At 44.3% G+C, this 19,320-nt stretch overlaps 1 protein-coding gene across 1 annotated transcript in view; it reads right to left on the bottom strand.

Moving 5' to 3' along the window:
* SMYD3 (SET and MYND domain containing 3) overlaps positions 1-19,320 on the bottom strand; it is a 1,005,705-nt gene that overhangs the window by 191,324 nt on the left and 795,061 nt on the right. Inside the window, exon 10 of the mRNA XM_088474473.1 lies at positions 9,312-9,477. Within this exon, the coding sequence (XP_088330599.1) occupies positions 9,312-9,477 (166 nt within the window). The remainder of the gene's footprint in view (positions 1-9,311; positions 9,478-19,320) is intronic.

The following is a 19,320-nucleotide window of genomic DNA, read 5'->3' as shown; positions in this document are numbered from 1 at the left end:
GATAGATAGATAGATAGATAATGACATAGAGAGATAGAGAGATAGATATGACAGAGATAGATAGATAGATAGATAGATAGATAGATAGATAGATAGATAGATAATGACATAGAGAGATAGAGAGATAGCTATGACAGAGATAGATAGATATGAAAGAGCTAGATAGATTAGATAGATATGACAGAGATAGATAGATAGATAGATAGATAGATAATGACATAGATAGATAGATAGGTAGATTGATTTTTTTCTTTCAAAAAAAACTTGCAAAAAAAATTTTGATTGGCCTGGCGCTTATTCATACAGTATATTTGCAAATGTATGTAACTAATACCTCTGAATCGCTATTATCATGTAGGATTTAAGTATTGTTTTTGCTGCAATGTGCTGGGGGGCAAATCTTTTTTTTTTTTTTTTAGCTCTTTTTTTTTTTTCTGTGATTTTTTTCTTTGTTTGGCAAATAAAGGCAACTGTCAGACCCTCTTTGTACTTACAAGACAAAGATTGAATATTGTTTCAAATATTTATTATTACTGATATTTAGTTTGTGTTTCCGGGATAGTATTGTATACTTCATATTATTAAGTTCAAGAAAGTATAAATATTATAATCCTTTTTTAGATGCTGTATCTCTGCTTATAGCAAATGCATCTAAATGTAGGGATTGGTCTCTGGCAAAGGACCAGACTTATGTTTTAGCTTATGACCAGCTACCGACAGGCTGCCCCCTAATAGATGCAGCCTCTGCGGCTGCAGATGTGCGTCTGAGAACGCAGCCATATTCACTGACGTGCCCGCTACACTCCCATAACAGGCCCATGAGACAGATTTTTTTCAGGCCACTTCCCAGTCACCACCCAGGAATGCCAAAGAGTTTGCCTCACCGTTCCTAGTGCCAGCGGTCCTGTACACAACAGCATACACTCAGTGTAGCGCATGCGCCGTAGCTGTTTTGGAATATTTTGCACATGCTCAGTAGCAAATAAACACTCAACTGCGCAAACTTCGGCATTGCGAGCACTACTTAATCAGGCCCATTACACTGTGCAACAAATTAATACTTTTAATTTTGTTCCTTTCTATAAATAGTCATACATTATTTATTTGAGGTCAAGAAAAACTAAAATGATTTCAGAATGTTTTTACTAGCTCTATTTTTTGAGCTACACTACTTGCACAATACTGTATGTACATTAGTAATATAGTCATAGTGAAAAGCTATTTTAAAATAATCTGATATTTTCTTGATAGAAAATAAATAACAGTTGTTTTAATTTAATCAGTCACAAATAAGAAAACTAAACAAAACAAACATACAGCATACGAAAGTACTATCTAATATAGTGGCCTATTTATGGGGGTGCTTTCTCTTTGCTTGTCGCTTGTACTCCTCTTCTGGGGCATCTCTTGTCACTGTCCAACAGTAGTGATTCACCTACAGTACCCTGATATCTTTGTTCCATTGCTGAAATGGCTTGGTGGAATCGCTCACTATGCTTGTCACTCAGTGCACCAGTTATCTTGTGTGGGTAATCCCGTGAATCGTATATATTTGAATAGGGGAGGGGACAAATAACTGATTAAATTAATTGGGTCATTAGGTCCCGCCCCCTCTGCGTGGAACGGAGATTGCTGGTAAGATTCTCTCCATTCTGCCCACTTCACTAGGAATACCCCTACATCGTCATAAATGGGCTATATCTCGGAACTCAGAGCTAACTGAGAATTTAAATGTCATATTCATTCTTTGCATGCTGAAATCAATTAGCAGTAACTATTTTCACATCGGAAACATTTTCATTGTTGTGCAGTGTTATCACACTCTGCCCAGCTCAGTACACATTGAATGGCAGGAAAATTATCATGTTACCAGGGCCGGATTAAGGGGGGGCGACAGGGGCGGTCGTCCCAGGGCCCCCACTAGCAGCGGCGCGCTGTCTGCGCCCGCCGCTAGTGTAGTGTAGACCGCGCAGTGAGCGCGGCCACACTACACCACTACACAGTTACATACACACAGCCGGCGGCGGCAGCTGTGTGTATGTTACAGCAGCTGATGAGAGTCAGACAGGCTCTCATTGGCTGCTGCACAACGGAAGGGAGCCGGCTCCCCCCCGCAACTGGTGAGTATGAGAGAGATGTCATGACGCTGACGTCTCTCCCAACTGTGCAACAGAAGAGCCGGGGCTCACGTCAGGAGCGGGGATTCAGGTAAGCTTTTTTTTGTGTCTGTGGAGGGCACTGTCACTGCATTGGGGAGGGGGGAGCGTTAAAGGCGTCCCTGTATAGGGGGGCAGCTACAAGGGTCACTGTATAGGTGACCACTTCATGGGGGCACTGTATAGGGGGGTGTTTGCTACTGGGGCAATACATAGGGGGGAGCTACTATTGGGGCACTGTATAGGTGGGGACTACTACTGGGGGCAGAGCATGGGGGACTACTACTGGGGGCACTGTATGGGGGGGACTACTACTGGGGGCAGAGCATGGGGGGACTACTACTGGGGGCAGAGCATGGGGGGACTATTACTGGGGACAATGCTTTTGGGGGAATACTACTGGGGGCACTATATAAAGGACACTGCATAGGGGGGAACTACTACTGAGGGCAATGCATAGGGGGGACAACTACTGGGGGCACTGTATAGGGGGACCACTACTGTGAGCATTATATAAGGGGCACTGCATAGGGAAGACCAATACTGGGGGCACTGCATAAGGGGCACTACTACAGGGGGCACTGCATAGGGGGGACTCCTACAGGGGGCACTGCATAAGAAGCACTGTATAGGGGGGACCATTACTGGGGACATTGCATAAGGGGCACTTCTACAGTGGGCATTGCAAGAGGGGCATTAAGGTGAATAGAAAGAAAAAAAAATCCTAGGGTGACGAGAAATGGTAGTATATAGGAGCCCCCACAAGTTTGTTGCCCAGGGGCCCCCACAAACCTTAATCCGGCCCTGCATATTACTACCACTTGGCTTTTATACATCTTGGCTTAAGTTGCACCAAACAGCCCCTCTCGGCGTGGCAGGACCCAATAAAGCTCGGTTGAGCCAAGTGTCTTTCTTGTTCAAAATGTGCATCATAACCACATAAATAAAATAACTGGAAGCAACAGTACTGCTCTGCTAGATTACACTGGTAAATTTCATGTGCGACATTTGTACATCTGTGTGCGGATCAGTCCGAGTCTGTATACGAAGTGCAGAGTTTTCTTAATTCGAGTTTTGTTGGGCTTCATTTGAGAAACTAATTTGGTTAAAGTCGCAGCCTAGTGTCTCTAGTACACTTTGAGTGGTGTTTTACTATGTCTACAATGTGAATACGACACAGAATTAAAAGAAAAAGACTCTACGCTACACCTCTCGGAGTGGCTCAGTCCCGCCGGGCCTCGTCCCGTATGATGTACAGATGCTGAGTTAGGAGGACACATCTGTGTGAAACATAATGATATATAACTTATAAAAATCACCTCTGTGATCAGAATTTGAGGGGAATTTTTTTACATTTTTAATGGTATTTAAAAGATTTAAATTATGAAAATCTTTGAAAATGGTTCAATTGATCTAATGCCCCAAACTCAATTTCATTATAGTTGTCCTTAAGTACTAAAGCAACAAGAAATTTGAGTTACTGAGGTCAAACCAGGAGAGAAGGGAAGCACTCATGTTTGCATTTACATATTGACTTAGCTACCTGTACCATGTAATCACCCATGTTTTAAGAACATTTTATTTTATTTTGTTAAGAACAAAGCCTTTGTAGTATTAGATTGGCACCCACAGCAGACATTAATTTATATTGAGCGATGAAATGCAGACACCAATAATAATGAATACCTCTTTACAGCATTGTCTGCCTTTTTATTTTACGCTTAGTCATCATATATATGATTTTTAATTAATCCTTCACTGTTATTGATCTAGCTCTCCCCTGAATCCTTCATGTTTGCATTACTAATTCTCAGTCTCTAAAAGCTGCTGTAATGATATTGCATCGACTTAACAGAAGACAGAAGTGCAAAACCTGCAGATTGTCTATCCTCTCTTTTACATATCTACAGTATGTGTCCTTTACTCAGGGGTGTAGTAATGCCCGAGGGGACCCGTATGCAGTGGGCCCCTTCCTCTGAGCAGTGGGTCCCCCAGCCCCGCATTTACTTACCTTGTGCTGGCAAGCGGGTCCCTCCTCTTCCGCAGCGTCATCTTCCCATGGATATTCAGAAAGATGGGACAAGAGAGCAACGGCTCTGGCACAGTGCAAGAGTCTTTGCTTTCACTGCGCAGTGCCATCGTTACCAAAGATGTCACTGGGAAGATGGCATGGCGGAGGAGGAGCCCACTTGCTGGCACAAGGTAAGTAAAACTCTGGGTGCCTGTGTGTGCCCACTGTAAATATGCCTTGTCTTTACTATGGCCCTGATTCAGAGCCGGACGCTCTGACCAGAGCGCTCGCTCTGAATCAGGGCCCTCCTCCATTAATATGGAGCGTCCTCCTGGACGCTCGTATAGCTGTGGGTCACCACCCACAGCATATACGAGCGTGCAAAAAGATGGTCGCGATGGTCTTGACCATCGCGACCATCGGACTTGCGAGGGAAACCCTGCGGTAGGGTTTCCCAGCCACAAGGCCAGGAGTGATTTTGGCTCTATCAGAGCCAAAATCACTCCCACTGACATCACTAGTGATGTCAGTGGGGCCGGCTTCAGACGGTAGGCGTTCCCATGGGAATGCCTCCGTCTGGCAGGCACGCCCCCGGCACGCCCAACAAAGGGGGCCATGCTGTCAATCAACATCGACAGCACGCCCCCTTTGGTGCGAGACCCGGAGCGATGGAAAGTCCTTCGCTCGCCGGGTCTTGTGCATGTGCACGACGGAGCTCCCTCCGTCGTGCGCATGCGCAGTGGGGACCATCGACCCACTTGCAAGCGTACTGCCGCTCGCGAGTGGGTCTGAATGACCCCCTATATTTGTTATTTTGGTTGGCTAATTAAATATTGAAATCATAAAAATAATGGTACTATTTACTTGTTAAAAAAAAACATTTTCAACACTTTCTCTAGGAAAGTTCTACAAATGTGTTCTCATACACCTATACTTTTTGCGTCAAATTGTGCGAAACGCATGGCGAGATTCCTAGGCTTCTGTACTATTTCCTGAATTGAGCATCTTATTTGTAGCTGCATACAAAGTCATTTATAGTGTCCAAGGCATTAGTATTTTGTTACAAAGGAATTGGTATAAAGTCGGAGATAAAGCACACTGATGTGTGGTGCAATGGATGGCTCACTCATAACGGTCCTCCATCTTTTTACCCAGGTGAGTATCTGTGTCGCACATACCAGCTGCATGCAATGCCAGCGCATGTTTCCAGGGTAGCCGCACATCGTATTTTTGTCGCAATACTTATGCAAAAGAGGTGCATATTTTGTAAAAATGTGTGGTGAGGTGATGGCGCTGCTTAGTCACATAGGGCCTAATTCAGAGATGTACACAGACTCAATGGTTTATGCACCCCTCAAAACGGTGTGAAATCTGCGCATGTACAGATGCCGCACTGCCCACATAGTGACCTGGATGCCGCAGCCTGATTGACAGGCTGCGGTCGTTTGGGGTTGGCAACAGGCAGGATTGCAGAAAACTTGGACGCTTCACTGGCTTCAATAACGTGAATCTTCTGGACATCCTGAGTAACCCGAGGGTTACTCAGATGGCCGATGAGGATAAGTGTGTGTGGATACATCTGTGTGACATTAAAGACAGATCACTGCTCTGAACTCCCAAACAATATACATATTTCTCTGCTCTTCAATCATGATTTGCTCAGAGGCTACATACAGAGTATTGGCCCTGTTGCTAAGTTGAAAGCAAACTTACCATAGATGCTCCCAGATACATGGAAATAAGGGCCTGACGCAGCAGGCATCGCACAGCTGCATTCGCACAAAGCCGCTATCTGTGAAAATATGCTAATGAATGTAATCGCACAGCAACCGCAGCACTACAAGACACCCATCACTGTATAAAGCCACACACTTCCCATGACATGCATCCGCAAGTCAGCGAAAACATCAATAACATCGGAACCATCTTCACAGTTGTAATTGACCTGACCCTACCTCACAAACTGCTAAACTTCCTGTCGTAATCTAGACCTCTGCCAGTGCATACATTTGCAGAGGCTTAATTATGCACACCCCTAAAATGGCGTTCAAACGCATAGGCATGCCTGGTTCTGCCGACTACCCCCTCTCTTCACCCCTAAAGGTCACTTAATGCCAATCACTATGCTATTGGACTGCGTGATCACTGTGATCGCTTCCCAATTGCAGCGGCCGGTTTGCGCACACGCACTGCGATGCAAACGCATGCGCAGAGCACAAACATCAACCAGCTGCGTGTGAACACATCCGTGCGATCCAACCTGAATAAGGCCCTAAATGCATATATTCCCCCGTTGCAGGCATCTTTGTGGTGCACCCGCCCCCTCTCCGTACCCTTGACTTGATACTCCTTTTCATACTGTATTCAGGCCTATATGTGGTGCAAATGATATGCCTGCAAACGAGTATATACAGCTCATCAGTGGCGTCGCTATGTGGGTGAGGGGGGTGCAAGCCAGCTCCTCCTCAGTGACGGAAGCGGGGTGCTGCAGTGTCCCCTCCTCCTGCGGCATTTGGCTCCTGTCACAGAGGAGGAGCCGACAATGCTGGGCACACCCCTGGAGGGATTTCTTGCGAGATCACGCCCCCTTTCTGGTAGGCCATGCCCCCTTTTCGGGCAATTCGGAGTGTGCACCGGGTGTCACCAGACTCGGTGTCGTCTCTGCAGCTCATTCCAACTCTGTATATCCCACAGTTGCGTCAACCTGTCGTCACTGAACTTTACCACGAGAGAAAACCCAGTTACACCACTTCAGTCATAAGTGGATATGTGAATGAAAAGTGCACAACTCTATACTATACTCTATATTAGCGTGCTCTTGTTCTGCAGCATACGTGCACTGCGCAAACAAGCTAAATATGCTCCGCAAACAGGTGTATGCAGGGGTTATATTGTTTTCTAGCATCTTACCATGTTACATACTACGGTCTCAAGTGAAACTTGCTTTGTCGTGTGGGTCCCCCTTGTTTTGAAACCCATCCATAAATGTGATAAGTAAAAATAAAGGCAAGATAGACTGGGTTACCACTAATTAAGCCTATAACGACAGGATATACAGTAATTCATAGATGTTCCTTCACCTATTATAATATACAGAAATACGTTTAAAACAGACTCCCTATCTTGAACTCAACAGTGCTGGGCAAGGTGAATTGCAGATGGCATTCCTTATACTGTACCGTATGTCATAACAATTCATTCATGATTAAATCACATATTTGCTTTTTTTTAAGCTAAGGCCTTAATAGTATAATTGCACTAAATAGTTCCTGTTGAAAACATAACATCTGGGAGCTGTACATGACAAGATTTAATCAAATGCTTATTTATGTTTTTTTCTTTAGAAAATTAGAGTAATCCATTCACCTGAGCGTCTTCTAACTACAGCTATGGGCACATAATAGAAACATTTGTTTAAGATACAAGTTACAATGAGTTATCCAGTTTTCACGGAAATGTAATTTCTAAATTTACTATTTGTTACCAACACATCAAACTGTGGGGATAATACTATTTACAATGGGTGGCCATGATGCTATCATATTCTCCGATTGTCACATGGTTTTGTAGCACTAATAAATACGCTATTTCTGATTTTAAAATTATCTTGTGTAGGCCTTCAATTTAGTCATTACTGTAGTTAGATTAATATACTTCTATAAATAATAGTAAAATAATTAACAATAATTAATATACAAACAATAAACAATATAACAGAGGATGGGTCACAAATTTTTTTTTTAATATGTAAACTTGGACCTGGTTGATAAAGGTTAATAACCCACAAACAATAAATGCCAGACTAAACTACTGCATGATGTTTCCTTCTATGAGTTACCCAAATTCCCAACACCACACACAACAGAAGATAATTTCAAATGCAGACATAGAACCAGGTATACAGATTATTGATTTCATCTGACATACTGTATATTGGAATGATGCTGCAGAAAATCTATTTCCTGGCTGCTTTGGCTAATAAATTAATGAATATGGAAGTGGATTAAAATGACCACATACTGTTTTTAACTGTTTAACATTCTGCACAACTTTTAGGATGTTTTTGACTACAGTCAGAGAACCTTATTCTGTTCAGTCTCCTTGCCTGCACATACAGGATAGCCAAAATTTGTTTACTAAATAGACACTCAGAAAGAACCTTGCGAAATGTCAACCTGCGGGACATGACCATAGTGGGATATTTTGTGGTTTAGGAGATGGATCTGAAAGTTTTCTCCTAAAATTTGTGCTACATCCTTTGATCTTTAGACTTGTATGTTGAGCAAGTGGTATCATATCTGGCAACAGGGAGCTTTCAGGGGCGCCAAGAGGGGGAAGGGGAGAGGGTAATGAGTACACAGACCCAGGCCTTTTGTAGAGGCCCTGTGTGGGGCCTGGGACAGCTACTGAGAGACACAAATGTACCCTTTTGCGTTTCTTCACGCTGACACACATAGTATTTTCCATTTATTTTGGCAGTGGGTGTCATCACGATTACCAAATTTGGCCACACCCCATTCATTACCCAGGTCCTACAGCTGTTTCAATGGGCCTAGGAGCTTTATAGCAAAGTGATCGCCTCCTCTTTTCCTGTAGTCACATGGAGGCAGTATAGAGCTATTCTTTTCATGTTTGTTGAAGGTGTAATACTCTTGCTACATTCAGAAGATTACTAGAAATAGTGAAGACAGTTGAAGAAGCAGGAGAAGGGTCTTCTGAAAAAAATGGCCTATGGATCAGAAGTAAATTGTGATGCATTATGGAAGAACTTTTGGGCTGTCACCCAGGAGAATGGTCTTCATATAAGGTTACAATATTTCTGGCTGGAGGCACTTTTATGTGCAAGCAACTGGTATGGTGACCCAAGCGAATGAACTAGATGAGTGTACAGTGGCTTTCGAGGTAAAGGTCACCCCAAGGTAAAGGTGCCGTTGGAATTTTAACATGCATCCATGTAACTAAGGCTCCAGCCAAATACGAAGGATTGCAGTTACAAAGGCACCTTCATATGAAACAATGCCACAAAGTAGTTGTCTTGCACAGTTTCTGTTTTTCATCTATCACATAGACACATTTTAGAGGCTTTGCAAGGACACAGGAACTCTTATTGTCCAAACATTAAACAGATGTTTATATTCACTTACCTGTAAGGTTCCAAGGTTCGTAAGCCAAACTGCAAAGCCTCTTCCCACATTTCAAGATTGATGCAGACGTCCATAGCAAAATCAAGAGCCTTCAGTTTGTATATATTCTTATCTGGTAGTTGGCTACTATTGATTAGTTTTTTGCACAGGTCCAAGGCTTCCTGTTCTTTTATTATTTGAATTAAGGAATTAAACTTATCATAACATACATAATTGTAATGCATCAATTTAATAGTTATAGTAACAGTAATTATTACTAATAATATATACTGATTTATCATTGAATTCTGAAAAACGTTTGTGCACCCTAAAAACAGCCAAATTGTCTGTCAAGAGTATCTGAAGTGATATATAAGACATAAGGTCCTATAATGAGATTGAGTTAGGGAGTCACTATTTCGCAAACAGAAGGATCTAAGGGCCTGATTCAGACCCGCTCGCGAGCGCTATGGTATGGGTCGATGGTTGCCCGTCGGTATCCGGGTCTCGCACATGCGCACGACAGAGCCGGCCCCGTCGTGTGCATGTGCGAGACCCGGATAGCGACGGGCAAACCGTCGCTCCGGGTCTCGTACCAAAGGGGGCGTGCTGTCAATGTTGAGTGACAGCACGCCCCCATTGGTGGGCGGGACGGGGGAGTGGCTGTCCAGACGGAGGCGTTCCCATGTGAACGCCTCCGTCTGGGGCCGGCCCCACTGACATCACTGTCAAAGCCGAAATCTCTCTGGGGCTTGCGGCCACGAGACCCTACCACAAGGGTCTCGTCGCAAGCCCGATGGTCACATTGGTCTTGACCATCGCGACCATCTTCTTGGCCGCTCGCTATAGCTGTGGGTGGCAACCCACAGCTATGCGAGTGGCCAGGAGGCTGCTCTAAAAAACAAGAAGGCCGGTCCTGATTCAGAGCGAGCGCTCTGTCAGAGCGTCCGGTTCTGAATCATGCCCTAAGTTGGCAGGTATTAAACTATGTCTGTTACTGAAAAAAAGGAAGCTAACTTTCTATAAAGAAATTAGCTTGCTTCTCTCATGGGAGCCTACTCATCATCAGGGACCATACGGTCCCTGATGAAGAATCCACCTTGCCGCGGGGGATACTTATCACCAGAACAATTCATCTGGGACAGCTGCTCCGAATAACAGCTGTCCCCACAGAAGTAGCAGTGTTACTTACCTGTCCCAGGCTTCTGCCCACATGCGTGATCCGAGGTCACACATGCACAAAGCCGCTGCGGAGGCAGTGAGGAGGCGGCGGAGGGATCCTCTCGGATCACTCTTTGCATCCCCGAAACTCCTTCCCATAGGAAGGATCGGGGCTCCAAGAACAAGTGCCACCTAAATATGGCGTTCGTTCTAGCAGCCAAATTCCGAAAACTTTGTTTTCAGAGTTTGCTGAATATCAGGTGGACCTATCGGACCCCTGATAATGAATGGCCCATTACCTTAAATATGTGGAAAACTAGCGTTTCTGCATGTGTAATGGGCCATTATAGTTATGATGAATAGACCCCATGGTGATGAATTTATGAATAAAGTGACAGTATGTGCTTTTATTGTACTCTGCTTCATACATTTAGCATTTGCTAATTTGTGACCTAAATGTAACACTGCATTCTCTATATCAATCAGCCGCATATATCGTCACTTGTGACAAGCTACTAACATTTTTCCATTTACATTTTTGAATGGTAGGGTTAATTCAGTAGACATGCAGACACATACAGTACATAAGGTCCATCCAGGAGTGAGTTAACCCCAATGTTGTGCAGTAATACACAGTGATGGCAGCACCTAGTGGTGGTGATACAGTGGTGTATATAGGCACAGTTAAGCTTATAGCAAAGTCTCCCTCCAGAGATACTCATGGGCACTTCCTATCACTATGGAGGACTGAGAAGAACATGCAGTAAGGCTGCTCATGCACAGTAGCGCATTGGGCCAAAGGTCGCTGTGACATCAGAGCGTCTTCGTTACTATGGAGACCCTGCAGCAGCACCAGCAAGACAATGAGAAAGAACAGAGAACTTTCTTTAACAGAAAACGGACTCTCATATCAGCACAGTGATCACTGAAAAAAAAGTACAAAATGCATCTCAGCGATGGCTTAGCATATCTGCCTTATCCCCGAGGGTCTGTACCTTGCTGCTATACTGGAAATCTCCTGGACATTTAAAGATTGTTTCCTGTGTCTCTAGTTTTATAGTAGATGGGACAGAACAACTTGTAACCAGGAGATGTGGGAAGGGAATGAATGCAACCAGTCACAAATAGATGCTGCCTGAACATCACCAATCATACCCCTCACTGTTCCAACACTTTCATCCTTTTTGTATTCACTTGTGGTTTACTAATAGTCTTCTTTGTTACCGTCTGTGTTTTTTACTTTGTTCTACACTATAGTATTATACAGTAGTATAGGCATGTCATTGTGTATATGTATGCTGGTCAACCATGTAAATGTGTATGTGCTGTTGCTCTGTACAGTGCTGCAAAACTTTGTGGTCAATGTAAATGGTAAATGTTAATTACAGAGTGGAAGGAGCAGTATTACCAAAAGTGCAGTATAGTGATTTGAGACTCATTTTATAAAGATGAAGTAAGAGTATATGCTATATTTTATTCAAGCTATGTAATTAGTGATTTAGAAAAAAATAGAAAATAAAATGTGATTTATTTTTTTTTGTGTAAAAAGCTGTTATTTTATATACTTAGAATTGTTATCTGCGGTGCTATAAAAGATGGATATTTCTGCCAGGTCCATCCATCTGTCGACCCCATAGCAAGCATTCTGTCTACAAGAAGATATTGGGAAGGCCAGCCATCAATGACATATGGCCATGCCTTGCAAAGTGCCACATATAAATACAGGCACAGCTAACTCAATGAAAAATATATTTTTAAATTTAAATGCTCTAAATTTCCAGTCAAAAAACTCCTCTGATACAGAAACCCAATTGCACTTTTAAGTTAGCTACTAAGGTCAAGTGTTACCTGTTGGATAAGGGTATTTGTGAGATCTGAGATGCTTATCAGCAGGATTTCTCTCCTTGTCTAGTGATATTACTGCAACCTCCCCCTGGGCTAACGGATTATCAGACCCCCGCTAGCTAAAGGAGTGAGCACTGTTGTTGATGGAGACAGTGCAGCAGGTGTTAAGTTACTGTCAGTTAAGTCTCGCTGCAGATGTTAAATGACACAAAAGATAAAGCCAAGTGCTCAATGTTCCCTCCGGCTGGATACTTGTTTTACTATCTAAGCTTATATAAATAATTTTGACAGCTTTAAGCTGCAATTCCGAGTGCAAAAAAAAAGGGAAAGGATGAAAATGCAAAACCTCTGGTATTCAAATACTGCTTATGGAAAAACAAAGGATACTTTGTAAGCTATATTGGTTCACGGACATAGTTCAACTTAATAGACAGTAGGGCTCATTTACTAGCATTGCAGAAAAATCCAAGCTTTACACTAGACCCAAACAATCAAACATATGTTCATTGTCTGACCTGTGCTAAATGTAATAAAAGCTACTGTAAATGATGTTTCACTTCAAGTTCATTCTCTCATCCTATACTGTAGCTCCACTCTCTCACTGGCTAAATAATCCTACTAAAAACTCCTCTTCCCTTTTGGTGCACCCTTGGTGGGGTTGAGATGGCCATTCAGTCTGCTGCTCATATTAATAACGCTACATTGAAGCTTCAGTCTGATTTAGAGGCCAGTTATAAACGGCCCCCTTCTGAAAATGGTCTTTTTAGATAATTGGTTAAAACTAGGGAGGACTCATTGGTGCACAAGTATTTATAATGGTTGCAGGGTGTGCGGAGCACACGGTCCCTTGCAGCGCAAGTCACTGGGAAAATGGCATGGTGGCCATTTTCTAGTATATTTGCCCATGCTCAGTAGAGGTGTCTCCAGGATCGTGGCACATGTGTAATATTACCAGAGACCTGCGCATGTGTAATGTTACCAGAGACCTGCGCATGTGTAATGTTACCAGAGACCTGCGCATGTGTAATGTTACCAGAGACCTGCACATGTGTAATGTTACCAGAGACCTGCGCATGTGTAATGTTACCAGAGACCTGCGCATGTGTAATGTTACCAGAGACCTGCACATGTGCAGTATATTTTGGCACTATACTATATGTTATGTGGCCAGATTTTCTTCAGCTGGGCAAAAGGGAGGTCTCTTTGTGGTACCGTTTATTGTCTCTCATCGGTAAACAGGTTACACTTTCAGCCCTATTTAAGTGGGAAACTGACGTTCCCAGTCCCTCTCCGAGGAAGTTCGCCATATTATTTTCTGTACTTGTTTTTTTGTCTTGGTGCATTACTCAAGCTGAAATGTTTTTGAAGCTTATGCATAATTATATTTAACTCCTGAGGATGCATAAAATTTGTCCTTCTCTGTTTACATTTTGTTGGTGGAACTGCAGTCATGTGGGGAATGTATTCTGGGATGGCCCAGCTATCTGTCCGGTTAGCTGGTGTAAGTGTGCAACCTGTCACCTACGACTCCTCTAGCTGAGAGGAAAGGCTTTGCTGTCTTCATATGTAATTCGTATTTGTGTCTCCCTCCTCTGAGGACATATAAGCTTATTTGAAATTTTTACTTATTTCATGTATTATTTTGTACTTGATTTTATGTGATCCTATGTGTACCCCCTGCCTTATGGCTGTGTTTTGCCTCTCCCCCACCCACGATTATCTTTTTTCCTATATGTATCCTATTTCTTTGTGTAAAATGCGATAAAATCTAATAATGAAAGAAAATAGTCCTCATCTCCTACCTCAGTGCTTTTGATTTGGCCACCCGCTTCACAACTTTTTGCTTATAGAATCAGATCCTTCCTCACCCTGAATGCTACTAAAACTTTCATTCATGCTCTAATTTCTCGATTACTGTAATCTACCCCTCATTAGACTTCATCACTCTCACCTCGGCCCTATCTAAAAAAGGCTATAAGCTTTTACAGGTAATAGCTCAATGCTTTTACAGGTACAGACACCACTGTAGCACTTTAGGGTCCCATCTCACACTTGGACCTCTGTTTTCATTTCTTCTCCATAAGAGAATCCTGACTTGAGCCAGACATCAGGAGAACAGCGGTTCCAGTGGAAGAAGAGACTCAGCACTGGTGATTTACAGTGGCACCCATATAACTAACAAGAACATTTCCTTTTCATGCATAAAAGATTGTAAACAGTACTGCATTAAAATGAATACAAAAACCTTTTATGAATACTACTATTTTGATAACATTTGACGGTGGCATTACCTGAATAGGGTATACTGCTTCAATGTGTGATTACTAGTGTGTGATTACCAGTGAAATATAGAGCACTGTGAAAACAAGTCATTTTGCTAATAACACCCATTCTCTCCCACAGAAGAGCATTATGCTATATGACAAAAGAGCCCCTAACTTTATGCCTAAAACTACCTTTCAGAAACTTGCCAACCTTTTCATTAGCAAGTGGACTGGATGCAGGAGTGTGACCTACTCTTCCAGGAGTCCATGGGACTCCCAATATATTTGGGAGTACCCCAGACGTTTTGTGAGTGTAAACTACTATGACATAGAGATGCTCAGCCTGGCAGCATGTTGGCCCATTCACTGCTACACATACTAATACTGTCAGTGGTTACGGGTAGCTCTTATCCCACCCACTTAATCTTCTGTGCTTCAGAGAGCTGTCTACAGCATTGTTCAATTTACAAGTGTAGAAAGACCTGCTCAATCCTGCAAAGAGTGCTAGGAGTACAGATCCATCTACATACATTGGCCTGATTCAGAGCAGCACAAAATACAGATGTCCACGTACTTGATTTTTTTTGCAACTGCGCATGCTCCAAAATCCCTAACACAGTGCAACCACTGAGGCAGACCTGACCGAATGGTGGTATAGTGTAAGTCATCATGTAGGAAAGTGAATTGGAGGGAAATGGCTTTATACTTCAGTGTGGGCTGGGACAAGAGTGTGTCCAGGGGATCATCCTAGTCCAAATCAGAGAGATGGCGGAAAATTTGAATAGCATAATGTTGGACCTTATAGTATGCAAAGGGATAAGAGGCTAAAAACTTGGAAGTGTTTTATGTAAATGATTAAGCCAGAGTTTCCCAAATGATGCCATTACAGGCCAGGTTTTAAGGACATCCATGCTTTAGCACTGGTGACTATGGTCTCGATTCAGACCCGCTCGCTAGATGCGTATGCTTGCACCCAGAGTATGCAAATATGGGTAAGCAGGCGATCACATGGCAAGGCATTAGCACGCCCACTATGTCTTTGCATGCAATCGCTTTGTGTATGCAGGTGCCCACCAACCTGTCATAAGACGCCCACTTGCGCACGTCATCTCCAGGAAGTACATCGGGAACCATCGGATGCGATCGCAGCGCTTGAGGCTGACCAGACCCTGCCGCAAGCATTGTGAGCACTTCAGTGTAAAAACGTTTACTATGACGCTGCATCTCAATTATGCACGCCTCTGAAATGGCGTTAAGATGCTCAGGAACGCCTGTATTTGCATCTCCCGTTTCTAACAGCCAGCCCCTGTCACCACTCACAAACTTCTTCTCCTGTCACTCACTCTGCTGGGCAGTCTATGTGTAGTGAGCGATCGCTTCCCGATCTCTTGCACTGGTTCGTGCACTGCGATGCATAAAAATGCGCATATTGCGAAAATCGGCCAGCTACTTGTGAATGCATTTTAGCAAGCGGGTTCGATTCAGGTCCTTAATTCGTACCTCAGTCAATTTGATTCTTGGACAACCTTAAAACCTGGACTGTAATGGCAGAGTTTGGGAAACTCTGGATTAAGATGAACTATGACATCTGCGGGGATTAAAAGAGAATTTTGGATGAAGTCACTGAGTAAACAGCAGATCAGGCCTAGGGCATTTGTGGTTCCCCAACTATTGTAGAGAGCTACAATAACCAGCATGTATTGTCAGCCTCTAAATAGAATCGCTATTAATACTAATTCTAAACTACACCTACTTCCTTTGGTACTTTTATAAGGAGACAAGTCGAAATCCAACATTTGCAGGAATTAGAGAAAAATATTGGATGATGTCACTGAGAAAACAATAAAACAGGCTTGGGCAACCTGTTAACTATTGTGGCACTATAAACCCCAGCAAACTATGAAAGCTTCCAATGGCAGATTATGCTGGGACAGAGAGCCGGACTGGCCGTCTGCCAGTTCTAGCAAATGTCAGAAGGGAAAGGTATAAATCCCCTTCACTAGCCGTACCTGGAAGTGACGTGAGTGAGGGCGGACGTGCAAGTTTCTGCCCACACTTTCCACGAAAATAAGAAAGTTGGCCCCTTTGCAGGCTCGGTGGTTCGCTTCGCTCGCCACAAGAATATATTCCCCCTCTATACCCGCTTGGATGGAAGGGAATGATGAACACTGACTGACGATGTCATTGTACAGAAACTGAAGGGGATCTAACTCTTCCCATGCCAGAAGGGCCGATGGCCAGATGGGCCGGTTCAATTCCGGGTCGCTAGTGAACCTGCATGCGGTGGCCGCTGTCATTCAAATCTGATGTTGGCCGTGAGACAATCGGATCTTGCGGACCAGCAGCTAATCAGCAACGGCTGCCAGTCCGCGAGCACTGATTGGCCAGATTTGAATAATAGTGGATCTGTCTGACTCTACCTGTGTCCCAGCCGGCCCCCGGTGCAGCAAGTGTGGTTTTCAGCGGAACAGGCGCTGGCACTGCTGTAGCTCAGAGAGGAGCCCGGGGTGAAGCGGAGGAAGAACAAGCTGGACCAAGGCAGCAGCAGCAGTGCGTCCAGGGAGGTGGAGGCGGCGGCGACTGCGGCACTGCGGGGACAGCAAGATGCAGTGAGCGGAGGAAACAAAGCAGGATCTGAGAGTGGAGATCTTCTGCCCAGCACCCCCCGCAGCTGCACTCCCACCCTGCAGGGGTCGAGGTAAGCTGCCACCCAGAGCAAGGCCACTGATCTGGGTACCTGCAGGCAAATGATGCGTCTGCACAGGAAGGTCTTGGCGGGGCTCTCCTGGATGCTGGGTCCAGGGAGGGAGGGCCCTCCTGGGTGCTGGGTCTAGAAGAGGGTGCCCTCTTGGGTGCAGGGTCTAGTGGGGTAGGGCTGCTGCCAGGATGACACAAGCCCACTTGTCAGGACTGCGACTATTTCAGTACATAAAGATAGATTACTTTTTCCAAAGTTCCTTTGTGGTCATTGGAGGAGCTATCCTGCTTGCTGGCGTTCTTCACATACAGGGAATAGAGCGTTAAAGTGATTGTCTGTTTCCAATGTGTTTGGGTCACATGTTCTGAACTTCCTATGGATCACAGACCTCTAGTATAAAGCCTGCTATTAACTGTGTCTCAGTGTCTGTGCAACGTTACTTTCAGGTCTTTCTTGGACTCCTGCCAGATCCCTGCTGCGTCTGTGGGTTGCTGTGGACTTTGCTATATCTCCGCTCATGTTTCAGCTAAACTTCTGATGCCAGTCACCAGCCGCACTACAGAGCTCAGTATAGCCATTGCCTAAGTATTGCTTTCTGCTCCACTGCTGTGGTTTCTCCTTTTGCTGCACTATTTACATTGCCTGTTGCCTCTCACTCCTGTGGACATCGAATCCATCTTCGTTACAGTTGTCAACCGCACCATTACAGTTATCATCACCGCATTGCGGAGCTCAACCCCGTTCTGGATTCTAGTCACACCGCAGGGCTCAACCATGTTCTGGAACCACACCGCTCCACAGGGCTCAACCCTGCTTTAATCTTCATTGCATCGCGGGGCTCAACCCCGCTCCGGATTCTAGTTACACCGCAGGGCTCAACCCTGCTCCTGAACCACACCGCTTCACAGGGCTCAACCCTGCTCCCACCTCACCGCTTCACAGGGCTCAACCCTGCTTCGACCTCATTGCATCACAGGGCTCAACCCTGCTCCGATCTCACTGCATCACAGGGCTCAACCCCACTCCGACCTCATCTTATCACAGGGCTCAACCCTGCTCCGACCTCACCGCATCACAGGGCTCAACCCTGCTCCAACCTCATCGCATCACAGGGCTCAATCCTGCTCCGACCTTACCGCATCACAGGGCTCAACCCTGCTTCAACCTCACAGCATCACAGGGCTCAACCCTGCTCCGTCTTTCACCGCATCACAGGGCTCACTCTGCTCCAGATCTCCATCACTACAGGGTTCCACCCAGGTGAAGCTCCTCTATACCATCCTGAGGTGTTAGCCTCATACTGGACTCGGGGTTCCCTACTATATTAACCTTTCTGTGTTTAAGAATATATATATATGGGGGGTTTTCTCCTATACTCTTTATTGCTTATGTGAACCTCAGTGTTGTTGAGATTTTATGTGAGACATTGCTATTATATTTCTCCTGTGAATAAATTCTATTTACTTTATTTCTGTGCTACCGAGATTTCATGAAAAGGTCCTAAAGCCACCCCAGTTTATTGTGCCTAGTAGACCTGCCTCCTCCCAGGAGTCTCAAGTGTCGGCAGCCGTGACACCACTCCTGTTATGCTGTGACATGCAGTACCCAGTGACCCTGTGTTAAATAGGCCCTTAATGTATGCATAATGGTGCACATGGGTGTAGTCCAGTACATGTCATGGCCTCCTCAAATATTATAGTACAGACATCCTATGAAACCATTAACCCTTATACCTTAACACTAACCCTAACTCTGATACCCTAACACTAATACCCAAACAACCCTTAACCACTAACAACCTACCTTAACACCCTGACTCTAACCTAACCCTTCATTCATATGTACAACTTGATTCCACACAAGATCAAATAGGACATAATCTTTATAATAAATCCCAACATTATAGCTGTTTTGACACAAACATGTAACACAGCTCTTGGTTGGTGATGCTACCAAGTTTTAAGTATCTTGCCTTTTTATTTTTCAATTCTTGCCTAAAAGCAAGAAAAGGAAAAAAAACTGCTTTTTGGGGCACACTTAAACATAGTAATTCAGACAATAT

This window comes from Taudactylus pleione, unplaced genomic scaffold (genome assembly GCF_031769625.1).
Source record: "Taudactylus pleione unplaced genomic scaffold, aTauple2 ptg000154l, whole genome shotgun sequence".
NCBI lineage: Eukaryota > Metazoa > Chordata > Amphibia > Anura > Myobatrachidae > Taudactylus > Taudactylus pleione.
Note: the sequence above shows the minus strand (reverse complement) of the source record. Positions and strands in the feature narration are given on the sequence as shown.